At 41.0% G+C, this 21,158-nt stretch overlaps 2 protein-coding genes across 3 annotated transcripts in view; both read left to right on the forward strand.

The window, feature by feature from the left end:
• The first annotated feature begins 580 nt into the window (after window positions 1-580).
• On the forward strand, window positions 581-5,445 carry LOC110509958 (calmodulin-1). Of its 2 annotated transcripts, none has more exons than XM_021591194.2 (6): window positions 581-839; window positions 2,118-2,148; window positions 2,248-2,391; window positions 2,548-2,654; window positions 2,892-3,027; window positions 4,112-5,445. In XM_021591194.2, the coding sequence occupies exons 1-6, from the start codon at window positions 837-839 to the stop codon at window positions 4,138-4,140; spliced, it is 450 nt and encodes a 149-aa protein (XP_021446869.1). In that variant the 5' UTR covers window positions 581-836; the 3' UTR covers window positions 4,141-5,445. The 2 variants fall into 2 exon arrangements, with proteins under 2 accessions (XP_021446869.1, XP_021446870.1); XM_021591195.2 differs by lacking the exon at window positions 581-839 and adding an exon at window positions 1,035-1,197.
• Window positions 5,446-11,030: 5,585 nt separating this feature from the next.
• LOC110509959 (pyruvate carboxylase, mitochondrial) overlaps window positions 11,031-21,158 on the forward strand; it is a 102,628-nt gene continuing 92,500 nt past the window's right edge. The window contains exons 1-7 of the mRNA XM_036967814.1: window positions 11,031-11,350; window positions 17,433-17,574; window positions 17,721-17,905; window positions 18,001-18,166; window positions 18,332-18,477; window positions 18,575-18,692; window positions 18,777-18,928. Coding sequence (XP_036823709.1) covers window positions 17,433-17,574; window positions 17,721-17,905; window positions 18,001-18,166; window positions 18,332-18,477; window positions 18,575-18,692; window positions 18,777-18,928 — 909 coding nt within the window. The 5' untranslated portion in view covers window positions 11,031-11,350. The remainder of the gene's footprint in view (window positions 11,351-17,432; window positions 17,575-17,720; window positions 17,906-18,000; window positions 18,167-18,331; window positions 18,478-18,574; window positions 18,693-18,776; window positions 18,929-21,158) is intronic.

Below are 21,158 nucleotides of genomic sequence, written 5' to 3' on the forward strand. Positions count from 1 at the left end.
TTCTCAAACTCTTTTTCTTAATTGGGGTCACATTGACTCTAAAATAATCTGTTCTGTGTTGAGTTGGACTTCAATGTACCGTCTCATTGTTATCAAGAGCATTTTCATTGTTCTCTAGTCTAGACATGCACAGTTTAGGGCCTACAGGTAATCCCTAAACAGGGCCCTTCTACTATAGCAAAAATGTCATCTGACTCAAGGGCTTCTTTGATAAAATCCCGAACTATCCCTTTAAGTTTGGAACCGCCTTTACACTCTCTGTGAAGACTTCTGGTCATCACTAGTTACTACAGCCACAAAGTCATAAACCCCGCCCATTTCTACAATTTATCGTAAAGTGATTTTAAACCTTATCCACACTGCTAATCTTAAATTAAAACCAAAACGCAAGTTTTTGTTTTCATTAATTTTTATGCTGTGGTAATTTTTGGAAACCCTCCCTGACGCATTGCAGGTGGCTGAAAACCAATCTAGTCCGGTTTACTGGATCAGCTGATGTGCGCCGTTGATCTCTCTCTATAACGTCCTGGGCTAAATTCATACAAACAAAGACAGAATTGACATTTCCTATAAATAGAGAATGAGCATTATGTAGTTGGTTTTCAATATAAATATATATATATATATATATATATATAAATAAATATAAATATATTCGGTGCGCGGACACCATAGTTGCTAGGGAGTGCAGTGTCCTGTTTAAAATCTAAACCAAAGCGGATTGATACACAATTTGAAGCGGCAAAGAGCGCGTAGGACTGTAGTACACTTGATTATCATATTTATCAAGTCGTTGTTAGGTACAGTAGGTAGTAAGATCAAATCAACGTATCAAAATGGTAAGTTCTCTTTGCTGTACATTTTTTATTAAATACACATTTTGGATGAATATAATTGGCGTTTAGCCAGGTATAGTACTAGAGCAATCTAGCTAACTGGCTAGCAAGCTACACTACATGGCTAGATAATGTGTTGGCTTGGTTGCTTTCTAACTGTGCGATTGATTAGCTAGTTAGCTAAGCACAACATTATGATGATGGCTAACGAGATAAAGTAACGTTAATTACATGTATTATGAATGTGGTAGCTAGTTATTTCTGCGTCAAATTCAGTCGTTAATAAGGCTGTTAGTTGTGTCCTACACAGACAACCAGTTCCGCTACGACGAGGAAACGAACTACTGTAACGTTAGCTAAAGTTAGTATGGCTGTTTGTCAAAACTATCCACCTTGGCTTGGTGTCGCTGTCGTCTTTGTTCCACATTAACATTCGATAGTTTTCAAGGCTAGTTAATTTACCTTATTCAGTCGCTAGTTAACTAGTTTTGTATAGTTAACTATTTTGGCTAGCCAGGTAGCTAACGTTAGCTAGCTGGAACTGAGAGCTGGTCATGGCTAGAAATAATTTGAAGTAAGCTAGATAAACGTCCAATGTGACTTTTCTTAACAAACTAGGATAATTTATGCGGGAGGTTCGGTAAATTAAAGTATCAGGTTAGGATAATTAGATTAAGGTTAGGGTTAGCTAAAATTATTTTTTTAACGTGAATTTTTATTAAAGCTGGATTGCTTCTAGACATGAACGTAACATCTGGAATTTGTCGGTTAGCATTGTGTCTATTTAACAGTTGGGTTCCTCAAAGTGTTGTAAACTAACGTTAGCTTCTTCAATGTCTTCCGAACTTGGTGAAGCAACGTTACTATATATTGTTCTGGCTAATTTCAGTTCCAGTGGGATATCCCCTGATCCAATGTGTTGCTTTTAGGCCACTGTGCGGCAGCCTGATCAAACATTGGGGCAAATATGGTGCAAGACGGACTCATTTTTAGACAGAACATCACTTGCTAGCACGCTAGCTAGCTAATAATGCGATGTTGCAACTGAAGATGGACGTATAGATAGCCATGTGTTCTTCATTACAAGTAGCTAAGGCTCGTTACACTTACTCTTTTTCTTGGGTAATTTTTATGCAGCCTATGATATTGTATGGTTATTAACTATTGGGTTAGAATATTGTGGGTGGCATTTGATAGAAATTAGTTGAAGTTTCTTCAAGTGCAAAAAGGGGGAATCCAAAATCAAAAGGTGTCATTAATGATATTGTTTATTGCTTTAAGGCAGATCAACTGACCGAGGAACAAATTGCTGGTAAAGTGGCTGTATTTGCTCAAACATTACCAAGGAGTTTAGATGCTTTAGTCAGCATTATGGATGTGGAGAGTGACCTTCTACATTTTTTTAATTCAGAGTTCAAAGAAGCCTTCTCGCTGTTCGATAAAGATGGAGATGGCACCATCACCACCAAAGAGCTGGGCACAGTGATGCGCTCGCTGGGACAGAACCCCACAGAGGCCGAGCTGCAGGACATGATAAATGAGGTGGATGCTGATGGTGAGAGACTTACAAATGCTCTCCATATCTCCCCCTCAGATTAGGGTGTTGATAATGTCCTGATGCAGTATCTGATTGGGATGAAAGACCTACTACATTGTGAAAATAAAATAAAAAACACTGGTTCCTGTGACAGCATATTTCTGTCATCCACAGGAAATGGAACCATTGACTTCCCTGAGTTCCTGACCATGATGGCGAGGAAGATGAAGGACACTGACAGTGAGGAGGAGATCAGAGAAGCTTTCAGAGTCTTCGACAAGGTCAGCTAAACTGAGGAATGGAGGACTTTTCGATTATCTTAACGTGGCAAGTCATAGTAGTGCAAATACTGACCAATGGGTTTCATCACTCCCAATAGCTCTGTCTCAAACCTCTCCAGAGTTTCAAAATGCATCATTATTTGACATTTAATATTCAGAAATTGCTCAGTAATAAGATCTGCATGTTAGTTAACACTAAATTCAAACCCCAAAAAATGAATTGATTTCTTGTTGCAGGATGGTAACGGCTATATCAGTGCTGCAGAGCTGCGTCACGTTATGACAAACCTTGGTGAGAAACTGACAGACGAGGAGGTGGATGAGATGATCCGGGAGGCTGATATCGATGGCGATGGACAGGTCAACTACGAAGGTCAGTTTTCCCGTCTTCTCTCTATCTAGTTTTACACTTACGTTAACCTGAACAACATTGAATATTAGTCAGACAATTTAATTGTCCATTCACAAGCCAAGAAAGTACAAAACGAATGCTGTCGCCCAATTTAATCCATTCAACAACATGCATTCTAGCTTGCTTTGTTTTGTTGTCGTAGCAATATATAAAGCAGGTTGTTTTAGGTATTAGTGCTGCAGTTAGACAATGTTGTTCTCATTCCTCTGTTTGGGCAAGATGGAGTGGCTGAGTCAATTGTTACTGTAAAAAGGAAGATTTATTTTTGACCACCACATCCCCTTCGATCATATCAGTGTTGGTAGTCCTTCTGTTAGACAGGCGTTGCTCTGCTACTTATATGTCCTAGTGTCCATTTTGTGTCTGTTAAAACCATCTGTTTAATGGTTTTAAAAGGCAACAATTGACAAATGTCACTGCAAATTATATTGCAATAATTCAATGTTTGGAAAATGGCTCCATATAATGAACTGTGTGCACAGATGGAGCAAACTGTCGGGCCATGCTCATGAAAAGGTAAAACATTGAAGAACGTAATGAATGGCAGGCAGCTGCAGAAATACATTTGATCTTCACATCAAGATATTGAAGTGTACACAGCCTTGCTCTCAACCACCACTCGAGGCATGGATAACAGAATACAGCTCTGATGAAAAATTAAACACGGCATTACCACAATTATTTGTGATACTAATGAACAGCCCCTTCAAAAATTTGCACGTCAATTTGCAGTCTAGATTCCATTAACTCGTGGTTGTGGAGATGGCTCCCAAATATTTGTAATAAAATAAGCTTTAAATCGCTGTCTCGAATATGGTCAGGCTCAATTCCTGTTTGGTATTGCATTTCTTCCGTGCTTGATATTTTGGAGGCACATTAGGCCACATATTTGGGTTCGGTGGTTCTTTGGGTTCCTCTTGTGCCGTGTGTCGATCACTTGTCAGCTAAGACACAAGTGGTATCTTATAGAATGTGAAGAATGGAGAACCATTTGCCAATGTATGCCTGCCTGCCTCCAAATGTTGGTTCCAATCTTGTCTTTCAGAATTTGTGCAGATGATGACGGCAAAATAATACCGTAAACCCAAAAGAACCCTTCACCACCAGACCAAACAGTGGACAACACACTCACTGTCAACACTCGACTGTCCTCTTATTTATTTATTTATTTTTGCTTTGCATTTGGTTGCTTTCCCCCTTTGTCCATTTCGCTTGATTCAGGCTCATCTGCATTCAGTTTTCTTTCATTGTTCCTCTCTTATGTTCTTTTCTTTGACATTTTCTGTTTTCTCTCTAGTAAAATATTTACATAAACATATACTAAAATTGTCAAAACAAACATGTGAACAATTTCAAGCTAAAATATATACAGGAAGAGAAATGCATGCTGTGTTACTTTGGGAATATTTTTGTGCTACACTGCTTGCATTGTTTTTGGTTTATTACATGGTCTATTCTCATGCCATTTACGGTTGTAGATATTTGCTCACTTTTAGAAGTGCAAAAGATTAACACGATGGGAGGTGACAGGATTTTAACAATAAAATAGACTAATGTACTTCCATGTATGTATGCGCATGTTTTGGTAAAAAATGTTGATATGTACGTTTGGGTATAGCAGACATGGTTGTCCAAGGACTCCCCTGTGCAGTGCTGTATGCATATCTCCATTATGTCCTGACATTAAACATTTTGAACATCTTATGCTAGAGCAGGGGTGTGTTCAGTATGCTGATTCTGTTGCAAAATGTTTTTGATTAAACTGTGAACAGAACATCTTGTGTTTTGGTTAATTCATGTTAATTGGTTTCCCTAATGAAAGCCACTGGTCTTTCTGTTCAGCACCACCACAGTCTCGTTTGAAATGATTTATGCTATTTTAACAATCAAGTAATGTTTTCATGTACATTTCACTTATGCGTAAAGATGTAAAGTATCACAATTGTTTTTTTAATGGTTATGACATAAGTGGCAATGAACTTCAAACCTGCTCTGAACAACTTTATGTACTATTAGGATATTCATTCCCCAAGCAAATGCCACTCGCCTTGTAATTGTGGTTTTAAAGGAACCCTGTACAAGAAAATACATTTCCCGTCTACTATTTTTGATAATGTTATCTGTGGAAGGGTGAATACAAGTTGAGAGTCTGCTGATTGTGGTTTTGTACTGAACTTGTGTATGTGATTGAAGTCATGGTCTGTGTTGTCGCTGTCCTACCTATCTGATCATGCCATATTGCATATTTAACTCGACAACCTTTCATGTTATCCATATTTTAGTTTCCCCCTCCCATTCCTAAGTTTACTTTTTTACTGTCCATGAATGAGAGATTATGCATTCCATTGCTAATTAAACTCTTTGACCAGTGTTTCTATACCAAGATTCCTGCCTTTCATTTAGTGCATTTAGAAAGTATTCAGACCTTTTGACATTTTGTTACGTTACAGCCTTATTCTAAAATGTGTTAAATGTTTTTCCTCAATCTACACAATACCCCATAATGACAAATAATTTTTTTTTCAGATGTATTTGTTACATAAGTATTCAGACCCTTTGCTATGAGACTTGAAATTGAGCTCAGGTGCATCCTGTTTCCATTGATCATATTTGAGGTGTTTCATACAACTTGATTGGAGTCCACCTGTGGTACATTTATTGGACATGATTTGGAATGGCACACCTGTCTATATAAGGACCCACAGTTGACAGTACATGTCAGAGCAAATCCAAGCCATGAGGTTGAAGGAATTGTCCTTAGAGCTCCAAGACAGGATTGTGATGAGGGACAGATCTGGGGAAGGGTACCAAAAAAATGTATGCAGCATTGAAGGTCCCCAAGAACAGAGTGGCTTCCTGCATTCTTAAAATAAGCAAGTTTGGAACCACCAAGACTTTTCCTAAAGCTGGCTGCCTGGCCAAACTGTGCAATGGGAGAAGGGCCTTGGTCAGGGAGGTAACCTGGCACCATCCCTACATTGAAGCATGTTGGTGGCAGCATTGGCTCACATTACAACAGGACAACAAACCTAAGCACACAGCCAAGACAAAGCAGGAGTGGCTTCGGGACAAGTCTTTGAATGTCCTTGAGTGGCCCAGACTTGAACCCAATCGAACATCTCTGGAGAGACCTGAAAATAGCTGTACAGTGACGCTCCCATCCAACCTGAAAGAGCTTGAGGATCTGCAGAGAAGAATGGGAGAAACTCCCCAAATCAGGTGTGCCAAGCTTGTAGCGTCATACCGAAGTAGACTTGAGGCTGTAATCGCTGCCAAAGGTACTTCAACAATGTACTGAGTAAAGGGTGTGAGTACTTTTGTAAATGTGATATTTCTGTTATAATAAGTATATCACAAGTGAGTACACCCCTCACATTTTTGTAAATATTTGAGTATATCTTTTCATGTGACAACACTGAAGAAATGACACTTTGCTACAATGTAAAATAGTGAGTGTTCAGCTTGTATAACAGTGTAAATTTGCTGTCCCCTCAAAATAACTCACACAGCCATTAATGTCTAAACCGCTGGCAACAAAAGTGAGTACACCCCTAAGTGAAAATCTCCAAATTGGGCCCAAAGTGTCAATATTTTGTGTGGCCACCATAATTTTCCAGCACTGCCTTAACCCTCTTGGGCATGGAGTTCACCAGAGCTTCACAGGTTGCCACTGGAGTCCTCTTCCACTCCTCCATGATGACATCACGGAGCTGGTGGATGTTTGAGACCTTGCACTCCTCCACCTTCCGTTTGAGGATGCCACACAGATGCTCAATAGGGTTTAGGTCTGGGGGCATGCTTGGCCAGTCCATCACCTTTACCCTCAGCTTCTTTAGCAAGGCAGTGGTCGTCTTGGAGGTGTGTTTGGGGTCGTTATCATGTTGGAATACTGCCCTGCGGCCCAGTCTCCGAAGGGAAGCGATCATGCTCTGCTTCAGTATGTCACAGTACATGTTGGCATTCATGGTTCCCTCAATGAACTGTAGCTTCCCAGTGCCGGCAGCACTCATGCAGCCCCAGACCATGACACTCCCACCACCATGCTTGACTGTAGGCAAGACACACTTGTCTTTGTACTCCTCACCTGGTTGCCGCCACACACGCTTGACACCATCTGAACCAAATAAGTTTATATTGGTCTCATCAGACCACAGGACATGGTTCCAGTAATCCATGTCCTTAGTCTGCTTGTCTTCAGCAAACTGTTTGCGGGATTTCTTGTACATCATGTTTAGAATAGGCTTCCTTCTGGGACAACAGCCATGCAGACCAATTTGATGCAGTGTACCGCATATGGTCTGAGCACTGACAGGCTGACCCCCCACCCCTTCAACCTCTGCAGCAATGCTGGCAGCACTCATAAGTCTATTTCCCAAAGACAACCTCTGGATATGACGCTGAGCACGTGAACTCAACTTCTTTGGTCGACCATGGCGAGACCTGTTCTGAGTGGAACCTGTCCAGTTAAACCGCTGGTCTTGGCCACCGTGCTGCAGCTCAGTTTCAGGGTCTTGGCAATCTTCTTATAGCCCAGGCTATCTTTATGTAGAGCAACAATTATTTTTTTCAGATCCTCAGAGAGTTCTTTGCCATGAAGTGCCATGTTGAACTTCCAGTGACCAGTCAGTATGAGGGAGTGTGAGAGCGATGACACCAAATTTAACACACCTGCTCCCCATTCACACCTGAGACCTTGTAACACTAACGAGTCACATGACACCGGGGAGGGAAAATGGCTAATTGGGCCCAATTTTGACATTTTCACTTAGGTGTGTGCTCACTTTTGTTGCCAGCGGTTTAGACATTAATGGCTGTGTGTTGAGTTCTTTTGAGGGGACAGCAAATTTACACTGTTATACAAGCTGTACACTCACTACTTTACATTGTAGCAAAGTGTCATTTCTTCAGTATTGTCACATGAAAAGATATACTCAAATATTTACAAAAATGTGAGGGGTGTACTCACTTTTGTGATATATATATATATATATATATATATATATATATATATATATATACACACAAACACATTTGCAGAAATTTATAAAAAACAATTTTTGCTTTGCTGTTGTTGGGTATTTGTAGATTGATGAAGGGGGGATAAACCCCATTTCAACCAGTTTAGAATAAAACTGTAACGTAACAATGTGGAAAAAGTCAAGCGGTGGGAATGCTTTCCAAATGCACTGTATACTCGTACTGTGCAATGAAAGCAAGTGTTTGACAATTATATCAAGAATATGGACAGACAGTATTTGACCTTGTATCTCTATTCGGTCAAGTTTTAATATCGCAACATTTAGTTGCACATTTGCAAAATATCTTTAGTTGGTAATGTTGTGCAATAGTAGTGCATCTTGTGTTTATGGTCTGTACCTAGTTGAAAATCAATTATGTATGTCTATTGGCTAGGGGCGGAGGACACACACAGTATGCTAACCTGGTAACTAGAGACTTTACAAATCCTAAGGATCTCTTCAATGCATAATGAATACCAGAACTATACAGTGCATTTGGAATGTATTCAGACCCCTTAGCTTTTTCCACATTTTGTTATGTTACAGCCTTGTTTTAATATTGATTACATTTTATCCCCTCAATCTAAACACAATACCCCATAATGACAAAGTGAAAACAGGTTTTTATACATTTTTGCAAATGTATTAAACATAAAAACATATTATTTACATAAGTATTCAGACCCTTTGCTATGAGACTCGAAATTGAGCTCAGGTGCATCCTGTTTCCAATGATCATCCTTGATGTTTCTACAACTTGATTGGAGTCCACTTGTGGTAAATTAAATTGATTGGACATGATTTGGAAAGGCACACACTTGTTTATATAAGGTCCCACAGTTGACCATGCATGTTAGCCAAAATCCAAGCCATGTGGTTGAAGGAATTGTCCTTCGAGCTCTGAGACAGGATTGTGTCGAGGGTTAGATCTGGGGAAGGGCACCAAAAAATGTCTGCAGCATGGAAGGTCCCCAAGAACACAGTGGCCTCCATCATTCTTAAATGGAATAATGTTGGAGCCACCAAGACTCTTCCTAGAGCTGGACGCCTGGCCAAACTGAGTTATCAGGGGAGAAGGGCCAATAACCTGATGGTCACTTACAGAGCTCTCTGTGGAGATGGTAGCACCTTCTAGATGGACAAACATCTCTGCAGCACTCCACAATCAAGCCTTTATGTTAGAGTGGCCAGACGGAAGCCACTCCTCAGTAAAAATGCACATGACCACCTGCTTGGAGTTTGCCAAAAGGCACCTAAATACTCTAAGACCATGAGAAACAAGATTCTCTGGTCTGATGAAACTAAGATTGAACTCTTCGGCCTGAATGCCAAGCGTCACTTCTGGTGGAGAACTGGCACCAGTCCTACGGTGAAGCATGGTGGTGGCAGCATCATGCTGTGGGGATGTTTTTCAGTGGCAGGAACTGGGAGACTAGCCAGGATCGAGGGGAAAGCTGAATGGAGCAAAGTACAGAGCGATCATTGATGAAAACCTGCTACAGAGCGCTCAGAAACTCAGACTGGGGAGAAGGTTTACCTTCCAGCAGGACAACGACCCTAAGCACACAGCGAAGTCAACGCAGAAGTTGCTATGGGACAAGTCTCTGAATATTTATTTTTTTTTTTTTTTTATTTTACCTTTATTTAACCAGGTAGGCAAGTTGAGAACAAGTTCTCATTTACAATTGCGACCTGGCCAAGATAAAGCAAAGCAGTTCGACGGATACAACAACACAGAGTTACACATGGAGTAAAACAAACATACAGTCAATAATAAAGTATAAACAAGTCTATATACAATGTGAGCAAATGAGGTGAGAAGGGAGGTAAAGGCAAAAAAAGGCCTTGGTGGCAAGGTAAATACAATATAGCAAGTAAAACACTGGAATGGTAGTTTTGCAATGGAAGAATGTGCAAAGTAGAAATAAAAATAATGGGGTGCAAAGGAGCAAAATAAATAAATAAATTAAATACAGTTGGGAAAGAGGTAGTTGATAGGGCTAAATTATATGTGGGCTATGTACAGGTGCAGTAATCTGTGAGCTGCTCTGACAGTTGGTGCTTAAAGCTAGTGAGGGAGATAAGTGTTTCCAGTTTCAGAGATTTTTGTAATATCCTTGAGTGGCCCAGCCAGAGCCCGGACTTGAACCCGATCGAACATCTCTGGAGAGACCTGAAAATGGGCAGCAGCTCTCACCATCCAACCTGACAGAGATTGAGAAGATCTGCAGAGAAGAATGGAATAAACTCCCCAAATCAGGTGTGCCAAGCTTGTAGCTTCATACCCAAGAAGACTCAAGGCTGTAATCGCCACAAAAGGTGCTTTAACAAAGTACTGAGTAAAGAGTCTGAATGCTTATGTAACTATGATATTTGCAAAAATAAAAATAAAAAACTTTGTGATTATGGGGTATTGTGTGAAGATTGATGGGGGGAAAATAGTCATTAATCCATTTTAGAATACGTCTGTAATGTAACAAAATGTGAAGGCTTTTGAGTACTTTCTGAATGCACTGTACATATTTTTTAAATGTAGAATGAATAACACTGCAATGTTATAATTACTCAAATTTCACCATTTGTGTTTCACGGTGCTGTGTAGTATTAGCTGGCTGTTTCATGATAAACTCCTTGCACGATTCCTCTACCCCGTCAACCAATAGCTGAACAGGTGCGTGTGTGTGTATTGATTGACGTTGGGTATTACGAATAGCACACATTAATTCCAAACATTAGCAATGGGTGTAATCCTTAGTTCAAACAGTTGAAAAACGTTTCGTTTTGAAATTTAAAGGAGAATTTCTGTTAGACAAATTCAGGTAGGTCTCTCCCTGTTTCGTTTCGTTTGCGAAACGTTTTACAACAGAATCAGCGGAAAGAATACACCCCTTGAAACTAAATTGACGTAAGGAACAAGCTAACCAATAGCAGGTAGCCAAGGGGTGGGCGAGTCGTCTGAATGGCTTTAAATGTCTTATCTCAATAGACAGCTAGCTACTCATTCTAACACCAGACTTTTTTCAGCCATCAAGGAGGACAAGTTAGCTAGGGTGCACAGAAAAATCATAACAGCCACATGTACTGAGGTAGATCACAGTACCCAGCTAGATCAATTTACGCTGATTGAAGAGAAGAACGAACTGCCAGCGACAGTCAAAAGCGCCACACCAACACCGATGCTAATGTCCGATAGCCACTGAACGTTAGCTGGGAGACTTTAAAGCCTCAGTGATTCACGCATTCTACTGTAGACTTGAGACCGTAAGGTAAGTTTTTTTGCATTACAAGTCTTGGAGAAGAATAGACCATTTGGGGGTTGTTTATGTTGCTTATCCCGTGGTAGTTGGCCAATATCCATCCATCATACTATGTTTTTACATGCAGGTCCAGAGCTGCTAGCTAGTTAACAGTTGGTTGGCTAGCTAGCGTGTTAGCTATGCCAGCTACTGTAGCCCTTTCTCATGGAAGTTAGTTGGCTGTGAGGTGGCTGCATACTAAGCACCGAGCAAAAGTGGACACTGCAGCCGACAACTCCCCCAAATGATGGTGACATTTCCACATAGCTAGCCATTTAGAATTATCCGCGACAATGTCCTTTTGGACTCCAGTAAAAACTAGTGATGTACATATTCGCTATCTTCTGACTGACAAATAATACACCGAATGGACGTCAAACGTGAACATTGATTGAGATTGGTTTGTTTGCTCTTTCTATCAGTGAAGAACCTCGACTTTGGTGTTGCACCAAGCACTGGTGAATCGGTCAAGAGTTCAGTGGAACAGAAACTGTCTGGACAGTTCATTCATGTGCATGTATCTGTGGGAATGTCTGGGAAGGATTCTCTTATAAAATCTAGTTTATAGCACGCAACAACGTGTAACTTTTGGACTCCTGTTGACTCATTCTGATATAGACCTAGCAGTGTTTTTCAATTGTTGTCCTCGGAACCCATGAGGTGTGTAGACAAGTCCGAGGTGCAGGCCAGACCCTTGGCTTGGGTATGCAGGACCAGTCTGAAGAACACTGCGGTGGCATAGCCTTTATTGTGCATTAGTGTCCCAACCATCTATTGTGACATTTCCTTATGGTTTCTACTTTTTTCATATCTTACCAACTGCTGTCCATGCATAATAAATCAGACTGTGATACCAGCTTTCTGGTATACACTTAAGCAATAAGTCTTAGGGGGTGTGGTATATGGCCAATATACCAGGGCTAAGGGCTGTTATGTGCAACGCGGCGTGCCTGCTTACAGCCTTTGGCCGTGGCATATTGGCCGTATACCGCAAACCCCCGAGATGCCTTATTGCTATTATAAACTGGTTACCAATGTAATGAGAACTGTAAAAAAAACAAACATGTTTTTGTCATACCTGTGGTATATGGTCTGATATACCTCAGCATTCAGGGCTCTAACCACACGGTTTCTGAAATAAAGCACTGCAAACACTTGAAGTTTACTTACAAATCAGATTGTTGAACAAAATCACATTTGTACTAACTCTGCCGGTTGTCTGTGTGGTTTGTCTTTTTTCGGGTCAAAATTTGAGAAAATGGCCATAGCAGTAGTATTACTTAGCCAACTGTTTAGCTTGCCGTTACTGCCATTGAGATTTCTATCACCTGGCACATGTGCAAAACCATGTAAATAGCTGCCAGACTTCAGTTAGTATGCATACTTGAAGGCTACTTCTGTCTTGTGCACATAAGGTGCCTTAGGTGACAAGTCATAATAGCCACACACAGACACCTGCGTTTTGAAGTTGGCTTAATAATACTTTCCTGTGGATACATTTCCACAGGCAGAAATCAGCTGACAATGGGTAGAGCAAGTTTTAAATTTAATGTACATTTGGAACATGGGACATAGGTTTGCTTCAATAGAGAACTAGCTTTGGGGCTATAGCTGTCCCTACATTTTCAGTCTGCAACATTGCTAGACTTGGTTTTTGAATGTCATGGTTACCGATGGCATTTAGGCCTAGGTTCAAGTGACCCTTGCCAGGCTTCTAGCTTACGAAACACTTAGCTGGGAAAGAGACTACGTTGAAATATGGCATGCTCTTCGTGCTAGCCTTTTTGTTTTCCACCGTCGGTGTATTTGCGTGTACTGTCTTAAGTTTGATTCCGGCTGATCAATCCCTTTAACAGAATACTTCGGGATTGTGGCAATGAAGCCCTTTCTCTACTTTCCCAGAGTCGGCTGACCTAGTGGATAACATTTTTATGTCTGGTAGTTAGCAACTTCAAACTGCACTTTCCTCATTGCCAAAATCTAGAAGTATCCCTTTAAAGGAGAAGTTAACTCTGCATTTTGACACAAAGAAAATCACATGTAAATTGCATGTTATAGTAGAGTCCACACACTTTTTTGCAATTTTACTTAAATTTAGCTTGTTCTGCAGTGCCAATGCGTGGATAAAACATGCACAAAAACACCTAAATATACATCCTTCTAGAAACCGCAATGCTCTCAGTATAGTGATGCAGGTCTTGTAGATGTATGTGAAATTGTCATTCCGAGCGATATCTGCAATGTTATATTCCATTTTGTGCCATTCGAGTGATTTCCCCTATCCACTTGTGATACTTCTCTGTATAGCATGAGCACTCGGAAAAGTATGGCATGAGTCGCACAAAGTGGTATATAACGTTGAAGTTTGGAATCACACAATTTTCATATGTACAACATCTAAAGACCTGGATCACTACTGAGAGCGTTGCAGTTCTAAAATGAGATACTTGGGTGTTTTTTGAGCTTTTATTGTTTAATCCACTCCCTGGCACTGCAAAATGTGCATAAGGAAGTCCATCGCTGTTTGGGGTACATTTTTCAAAACCAATCAAAAAAAATAGTGTATGGACTCTTCTATAACATGCCATTTACATCCAGAATGCAGATTTGGTAAAAAAGAAAGTGCACTTTTCCTATTTAATATAGCTGGATCTATGCAACATGTCATAGTACTCCACTCAAGCTTAGATCTTTTGAGGTTTGAGAATGTCTCTAGGGCAAATATTGCTTAATTGAGCAGGAATTATTGTTGTTGAAGAAATCTTTCCAGCTACCTTGCCGAAGGTAGGCTTCCTGCAACACTTCTATTAGGTCAGAAGTCCTTCTCATATGTTTAATGGTGGTCTACGACATTGACTCCTTGTACTACAATTGTAGTTACTGTGAAGATTATTGCGGGCAAATCGTGAAGAAAATAAAAGACATTTCACCTACTCACCATGTTTCCAGAATCTAAAATGAATTGTTGAATGCAGGTGTTTGTTGTGAAGAGCATGCCAGAACTGTTCCAGATGAGTTGATAAAGTTGAGGCTTTGTTTCTTCAACACCGCTTCCATACCTCATGTATGTTTATAACTGCATGGTGGGGTTGTTTACCCAACAACAACCTCAACTTGCTACACTTGCACTCTGGTTATATTCAGTGCTATCAACACAAGTAGCATATGTCTTGGCTACTGTGTTCAGAATGTTTAGTATTCAGCCTCTAAATTGAATAAAACTGAACTTTTGTAATGATGGTAGTAAACAGGCTACCACTTATTTTTCTTAGTTGGCTATCAGCCTACTGGTAACCATTTACTATATGCCACATCAGTGTTTGTTGAACTGAGTGTTTGTATGCGTGTTCAGTCATCTGGTTTTAAGACCAATTAATTGCCCCAACATGTTCTAGTATGTCTGTTGTGTGGTGGGAAAGACCAGCACAGAGACTAAGCCTGCCTACATGTAGACTGATTTTATGGAATATGTAAACTACCTTTTTCTGCCTGTCGTGGCCCATTTTCAAAGTCATCAGGTTATTGATGGCCATGTTTAGGCCCATGTATTTATGTGTGACATATTGGCAATATTTGGGTAATGGTAGTAGTGAAGTCCCTGCATGTCACTAGGGCCCTAGTCCTATGCTATAGGTTGGTTTGTCACAGGGATTGATGTTACATTCTGAAAGGCACTTGCCCATCGTTAAGTTGGGAGCTTTAAAAATAAAAATAAAAACACATGGGGAAGGAATTAGAAACTGAGAACCCAAATGCTAAGAATTCCAGTAAATCAGTAAACATCTCAGAACAAGCTAAACTTGCTTGACTGCCATAAATTATTTCACCTAATACAATTGGATGAACCAGAAAGGTCAGGTTTAGGCTACTGGAATTCTTTGCAGTTTGGTTATTTTCAATGACCTGCCCAAATGGGGCAGGCTCAACTTGCCGGACTGCTCAATGTACTTTCCCCAGGCAATAGGGCAACACCTTAATCTCAATGAAAGTTCTCTGTGTAGTATTAACTCATTAGGTAGTCAACTTATTACAGTAGCCATCATGTTTTACAATGTGAGGGCTGGGCTATTTCTCTTATCTAGAAGGAAGACACTTTAGGTGACAATGGAGAGGCTGTTCAACAAGGTCAGTCTGCTGATGTGATGTCCTTGGTGCCAGACTTTCTCCAGAGCCCTCATTAAGCCATAAACACACCCTGTCAGCTTGAATACAGAACACAATGAAATACGTTTGCAGCTCATTTTAGTAAGGAGGGAAATGGTTGACAGGTCAAATTACAGTTGAAGACAATGTACTAGGCTATATTACAATAAGCTGCCTTTTAACATGTCTCTCAAATGATTGGACCAGAGGAATGTCGTCAAGAATATCCTGTTTTCATTTGGCCCACTTCCATTCATTCAGCCTCAGACTAGCCTCGTTTCGTTTCTTTTTTTGTGCCAACTCTGCTCCCTCTGCTCTTTCCTTTTGCTTTATTTTCAAGTCATTTCTATTCATGGGAACATAGTGAAGTCTTAGGTTCATTCACCTGCATTTATTGAGGATGTTATAAATAAAGGATGTCAGGTGCAGTAATGTACTAGGTTAGGGTTAAAATGGTTAGGGATTTCTTATCAATTCTTTGGTTTTATTCTAATGCCAACATGACAGTGCCATGAGAATTTCATAATAAATGGTATCATTTGTCCACATGGCAAAACAAATATTTGTTACCAAGGGGATCTGACATCAAAAGAGCATTCCTGCAAACTACCCTTTTTTCTTTTTACCTTTGAACCTGTTATTGCAATGTGCGCTTGTGCAGCATTTTGTTTGGTTTTGTCCTGATCTGTTTCGTTTTCATCATGCAGTGCAGGTATAGCTATAATGAAGTGCCTGTATGATACAGACTTTTTAATTTGATGTCCTATATTTGGGATCACAAAGTACTGAACGTGATATGGCTTATCAGTCTCTTGCTCCTGCCAACGCTGCAGTGGACGTGCCATTGCTGTTTATGCCAAACGTTTTTAGTGTTTGGATTGAATTCTGGTGTATCAAACCATATCCACCTCTTAGTGTTGATCAGTTAGCCTGTTCATGTGACTACTACTTATACAGATGAGGTATTTCCAAATCTGTAGAACTGGTGGTCGGACCATGGACAACTGAGCTTTGTTATGCTGGAGTTACGAGAGGTCACTACGAGAGCTCACTAATGCTGCTGTATCGGCGGACCAGTCTCATGATATTGTCACATCAACAGGCCAACACTTGGGATACTCTGAAGGGTTTGGATTGATTTGTGTGCTAGGGTGGCGTGTTAGTAGAGGCAGTTGGACATTCAACCATTTTATATTTAATTATTGTGTTCAAGTTCAAAGCCAATTTAATTTCCCCTTGGCCTTTTCTAATGAATCAAGTATTGCCTAATTGATCTCCTCTACAGGTCCTCTGAATTGGAATGTTTTACTCTTTCCCATCTGCGTCCCATGGAGCTTCCACCCCTGCTGTGTTCAGTCAGTCACTATTTGTTCAGATGGAAAGTGTTTACCAAACTATTTCTTTAAATTCCACTTCCTGTTTTTGTTTTTTTGTCACTGGCCCCGCAGTTGCACATGAATGCCTTGTTTAGTCAGTTGGTATGGAGTGTTAGGCCAGAGGTCTGGTCAGAGTGTACTGTAATAGAGGTTAAAGATGTCCTCCAGCAATTTTATTTGTATATTTTTTACATATAAAAAAATTACTTTTACTGTTAATGTGATATCTCAAGTATAAATGCAGTTTAGTACACTTAAGGTAAAAAAAAAAAAAGTTTGGTGCGAATGTTTTTAGACACAACTGATATTTCTACAGGTAAGTCAGGTATCTAGTATTGCCATATTCCTTCCAAGGTAAAGCAAAAGGAAGTGTTAGGCTTATTTTATCTGTCTGCATCTTATCGCCTTGACAAGTTGTACATTTTTACTGTCCGTGAAGTCAGTCCCCATACAACTGTATATAGGTCAGGACCTGTGCTGCATCATGCATGGGCTGTCTGTTTACTCCTTAACCACACCCTTCCTCTGTGAAGATGCTGCTGCACGTTGGAGGTATGCGTTCGGCCCTGGGGCTACTGGCTGTCAGGAGGGCATGCTGCCTGTCTCGCACCACCCACAACTCCCCTCAGACACTGGAATACAAGCCCATCAAAAAGGTCATGGTGGCCAATAGAGGTACCGTAACAATTCTCCCACCTTGGTAATTCTGACACTAAAACACTGAAATGTAAGCCAAATTGTTGTAGCTAGTTTCCTCTCACCACATGATTCCATTTTCCTGAGACTGCATAATGACAGCTGAGTAATCCAACTACTTGTAGGTGAGATTGCCATCCGTGTGTTCCGGGCGTGCACTGAGCTGGGGATCCGGACAGTGGCTGTCTACTCTGAGCAAGACACCGGCCAGATGCACAGGCAGAAGGCAGATGAGGCTTACCTCATAGGGAAGGGCCTGCCGCCCGTGGCCGCCTACCTGGACATCCCTGACATCATCAAAGTTGCTAAGGTCAGAGATGTGAAAATATATTTTGGAAACTGTTACTGCTCTTAAAGATCACAGCTTTACATGTTTTTTCCACATCGTTTTATTATTTTTCTCAGGAAAATGATGTGGATGCAATCCACCCTGGGTATGGCTTCCTGTCTGAGCGATCAGACTTTGCTCAGGCATGTGTCGATGCTGGGGTACGCTTCATTGGCCCTTCCCCTGATGTGGTGCGCATGATGGGAGACAAGGTGGAGGCTCGATCCATCGCTATCCGTGCAGGTAGGCCGGACACTCACTTACTGTCATGTTCAGGACTGTCTGATGGATGTTTGTTTCATGTTTTAAAGTAATTTTTTCAGCAAAATCAAACATACAGCTGACATTGTGTACTGTTAAGTTAACTGTTTAGTTAAGCTCATATTGTTGGATTGTTTTTGCTTCCAGGAGTTCCAGTTGTACCAGGGACAGACGGTCCCATCACTTGCCTATCGGAGGCCCAGGAGTTCTCCAACACCTATGGCTTTCCCATCATCTTCAAGGCTGCCTACGGTGGTGGGGGCAGGGGAATGAGGGTGGTCAAAGAGTATGAGGTGAGTAGAAATATCTGTACCTAAGTAGAGGCTCCAGTCTGAGTGTTTTGTCTTTGTGCTGACTGACTTATTGTTCTCCGTCGGTTGACGTGTGTAGGAGCTGGAGGAGAACTATCAGCGTGCGTACTCTGAGGCCCTGGCTGCGTTTGGGAACGGTGCTCTTTTCGTGGAGAAGTTCATTGAGAGACCCAGACACATTGAAGTGCAGATCCTGGGTGAGTTTGTTAGACTGTTTTTGTTGAGTCTTTTAAGTGTTGTGATTAGATCTACTGTATACATTGTCATCCCATCTCTCCCAGGTGATAAATATGGTAATGTTATCCACCTGTATGAGAGGGACTGCTCTATCCAGAGGAGGCACCAGAAGGTGGTAGAGATCGCCCCGGCTGTACAACTGGACCCACACCTCCGGGACAGACTCACCGCTGACTCTGTCAACCTGGCCAGACAGGTACAGAATGCAACACACACGCACACACTTTATGATACATTCTTTTAATAGGGAGTGTAGAGCTGAAACCTTGTATTCCTTTCTCATTTTCATTTTTTAAATGTTTAGAATTTTGGCACTGCTGCCTTTCTAAAATGGCTGAGCTGTATGTATTTGCAGTTTTGAATGGAATATCAGACGATCATTGTTTGAATTGAGTGAAGTTTTAGTCTGTTTTATTGTGCAAAAGCACTTCTCACAGACACTATAAACATGAAGGATGAAAGTTGAGAAACCCGGAGTTTGTTTGTTCTTGGCCTTTCGTTCAAAACGGCTCATAATGAAATGTCCTACATTTAAAAAAAAAATAAAATAATTGTAGTAAGGAAAGCAAGGCCCTCAAAGCACAATATTTTAAATTCATTTATAAGCTACTCTGAGCCGTTCTAAATGGGTGTTCTCATTCTGTGTTGTGCTCATAGAGGCAATGGAGACGTGTGGGAGGAGGATGAGAACCTGGAAAGGAATATTGCAGTTTAAGAAAGGGATTTAGAGACCGAAAGAGCAATTTCGATTCATAAGTGTCCTACAGGGAAGGAAGAAAGGATCAAAGTAAAATAATAGAGCCTAATTAAAGCAGTGGAAAGAGATTCCACCTGCAGGCTACCAATTGGCACACTAGATGGCAGCATTCAACAACACAGATGGCCAGAGGAGACTGCCACTAGTAGTGAACTGTTGAGACTGCCACTCCCACTCACAATAAATATCACCTGTAAGGGGGCTTTCACACCATAGTGTTTACTCCCTTAGTTCGGTTGGTTTGAACTGGTGTGAACACTATCTGCACTAAACAATGCACGGTGTATCGCTCAAAGGGTGGTCTCGGTCCAATTCGTACCGTTGTGCGGTTCGCTGCAGGTGAGATGGCAGTCTGGACCGAACACGGGGGGGAAAAACAGTTGGGCCGTATTATTGATTGTTTGACTGCGAGCATTTGATGACATGCATGCTGCCTCATAAGTAGATCTCTGAAGCATTCTGTGAGTAGGCCTATAGCAGCATATGCCGTGGCAATATAGGCTACTGAATATAGCCTAGTCATGTAGCAGTTAGAGCAGCTATTGTTTCGGGGGGGGGGGGATACAATGGAACAATAATCGAACTCTGATTCGAACTATAGCTCAGCACTGTGCTAAAATGTCCTAACATTACGCAATTGAAGAATTTCCTGATTGCAATCAAGCTGACTTATTTTGTTTTCTTGAGGTGGAAGCAATTACTTTGATCAGAAAACAGTTACTGTTGTCAGTGGCATCCCACCGATTTCCCCATCCTGTATGAGATAAGCTATTAGACGTTGTGTACACTAGCTGGTGTGCCTGTCATGTTCACCCTTGAGCTAGCTGTATTTTGCAAGTGCTTGTATTACATTTTTTGCTGTCTGTTTTTGGGATGGAAGAGGGAGGCAGGGGGTGGGACGAGTTTGCCCTGTTTGAGGGAGTGAAGAAAGACCTGTGATGTGCATGTGGCCCTCAATTTGGGATCGGCCACTGAACTGCCTGAACTCATCCATTCAGCCTGATACCCAGACATGCACTACAGTGACCAGTCTCCCACCCTATTTGCTCTGTCAATAACTTAACAGAATGGAAAATATGACTACACTAGCATTGGTCTGTGAGGGAGAGAGAAAGAAATTGGGTGTGAGTGACTGAACAGATGGAGGAATTCTATCATATGGCAGTGAGGAATGAAGAGGAGTGGCGACGAGAGCGTTTGGCTATGCATGCACTTTGAGAAACCTGCTCTCCTAACGAAAACAAAACCCTGCCAGTGGTGGTTCACTAACAGACTCCTCCCACATGAGCACATTGTTTGCATATCAGATGTGTTAAGCCCTTCAGCATGCGTTTCCACTACGGTCCAGCTTGTCATGTCAAAGAGTTTCCATTAGAATTAGTTTGGTCTTATCTATAAGTGAATTATAGAGTACATTTTAATGCTCAATGATTCTCCTGTTCTACTATCCTGTGGGATATCCATAGATAATCATATCTGACAGTCCATGACTTATCTAAGGAGGATAATGTTCACCCATATACCTTTTTATATAGCCCCTTCCCCAGACCCTAGTAAATTTTATAATCACTTTGATCTGTTATTTAAAGCTTTAATCATCTGCGGTTAATTTAGGAAACTTGATTACAACTTCATTAAAAGAGGGTGTTCCAGCCCTTTATCTCAGGAG

Source organism: Oncorhynchus mykiss, chromosome Y (assembly GCF_013265735.2).
Source record: "Oncorhynchus mykiss isolate Arlee chromosome Y, USDA_OmykA_1.1, whole genome shotgun sequence".
Taxonomy (NCBI): domain Eukaryota; kingdom Metazoa; phylum Chordata; class Actinopteri; order Salmoniformes; family Salmonidae; genus Oncorhynchus; species Oncorhynchus mykiss.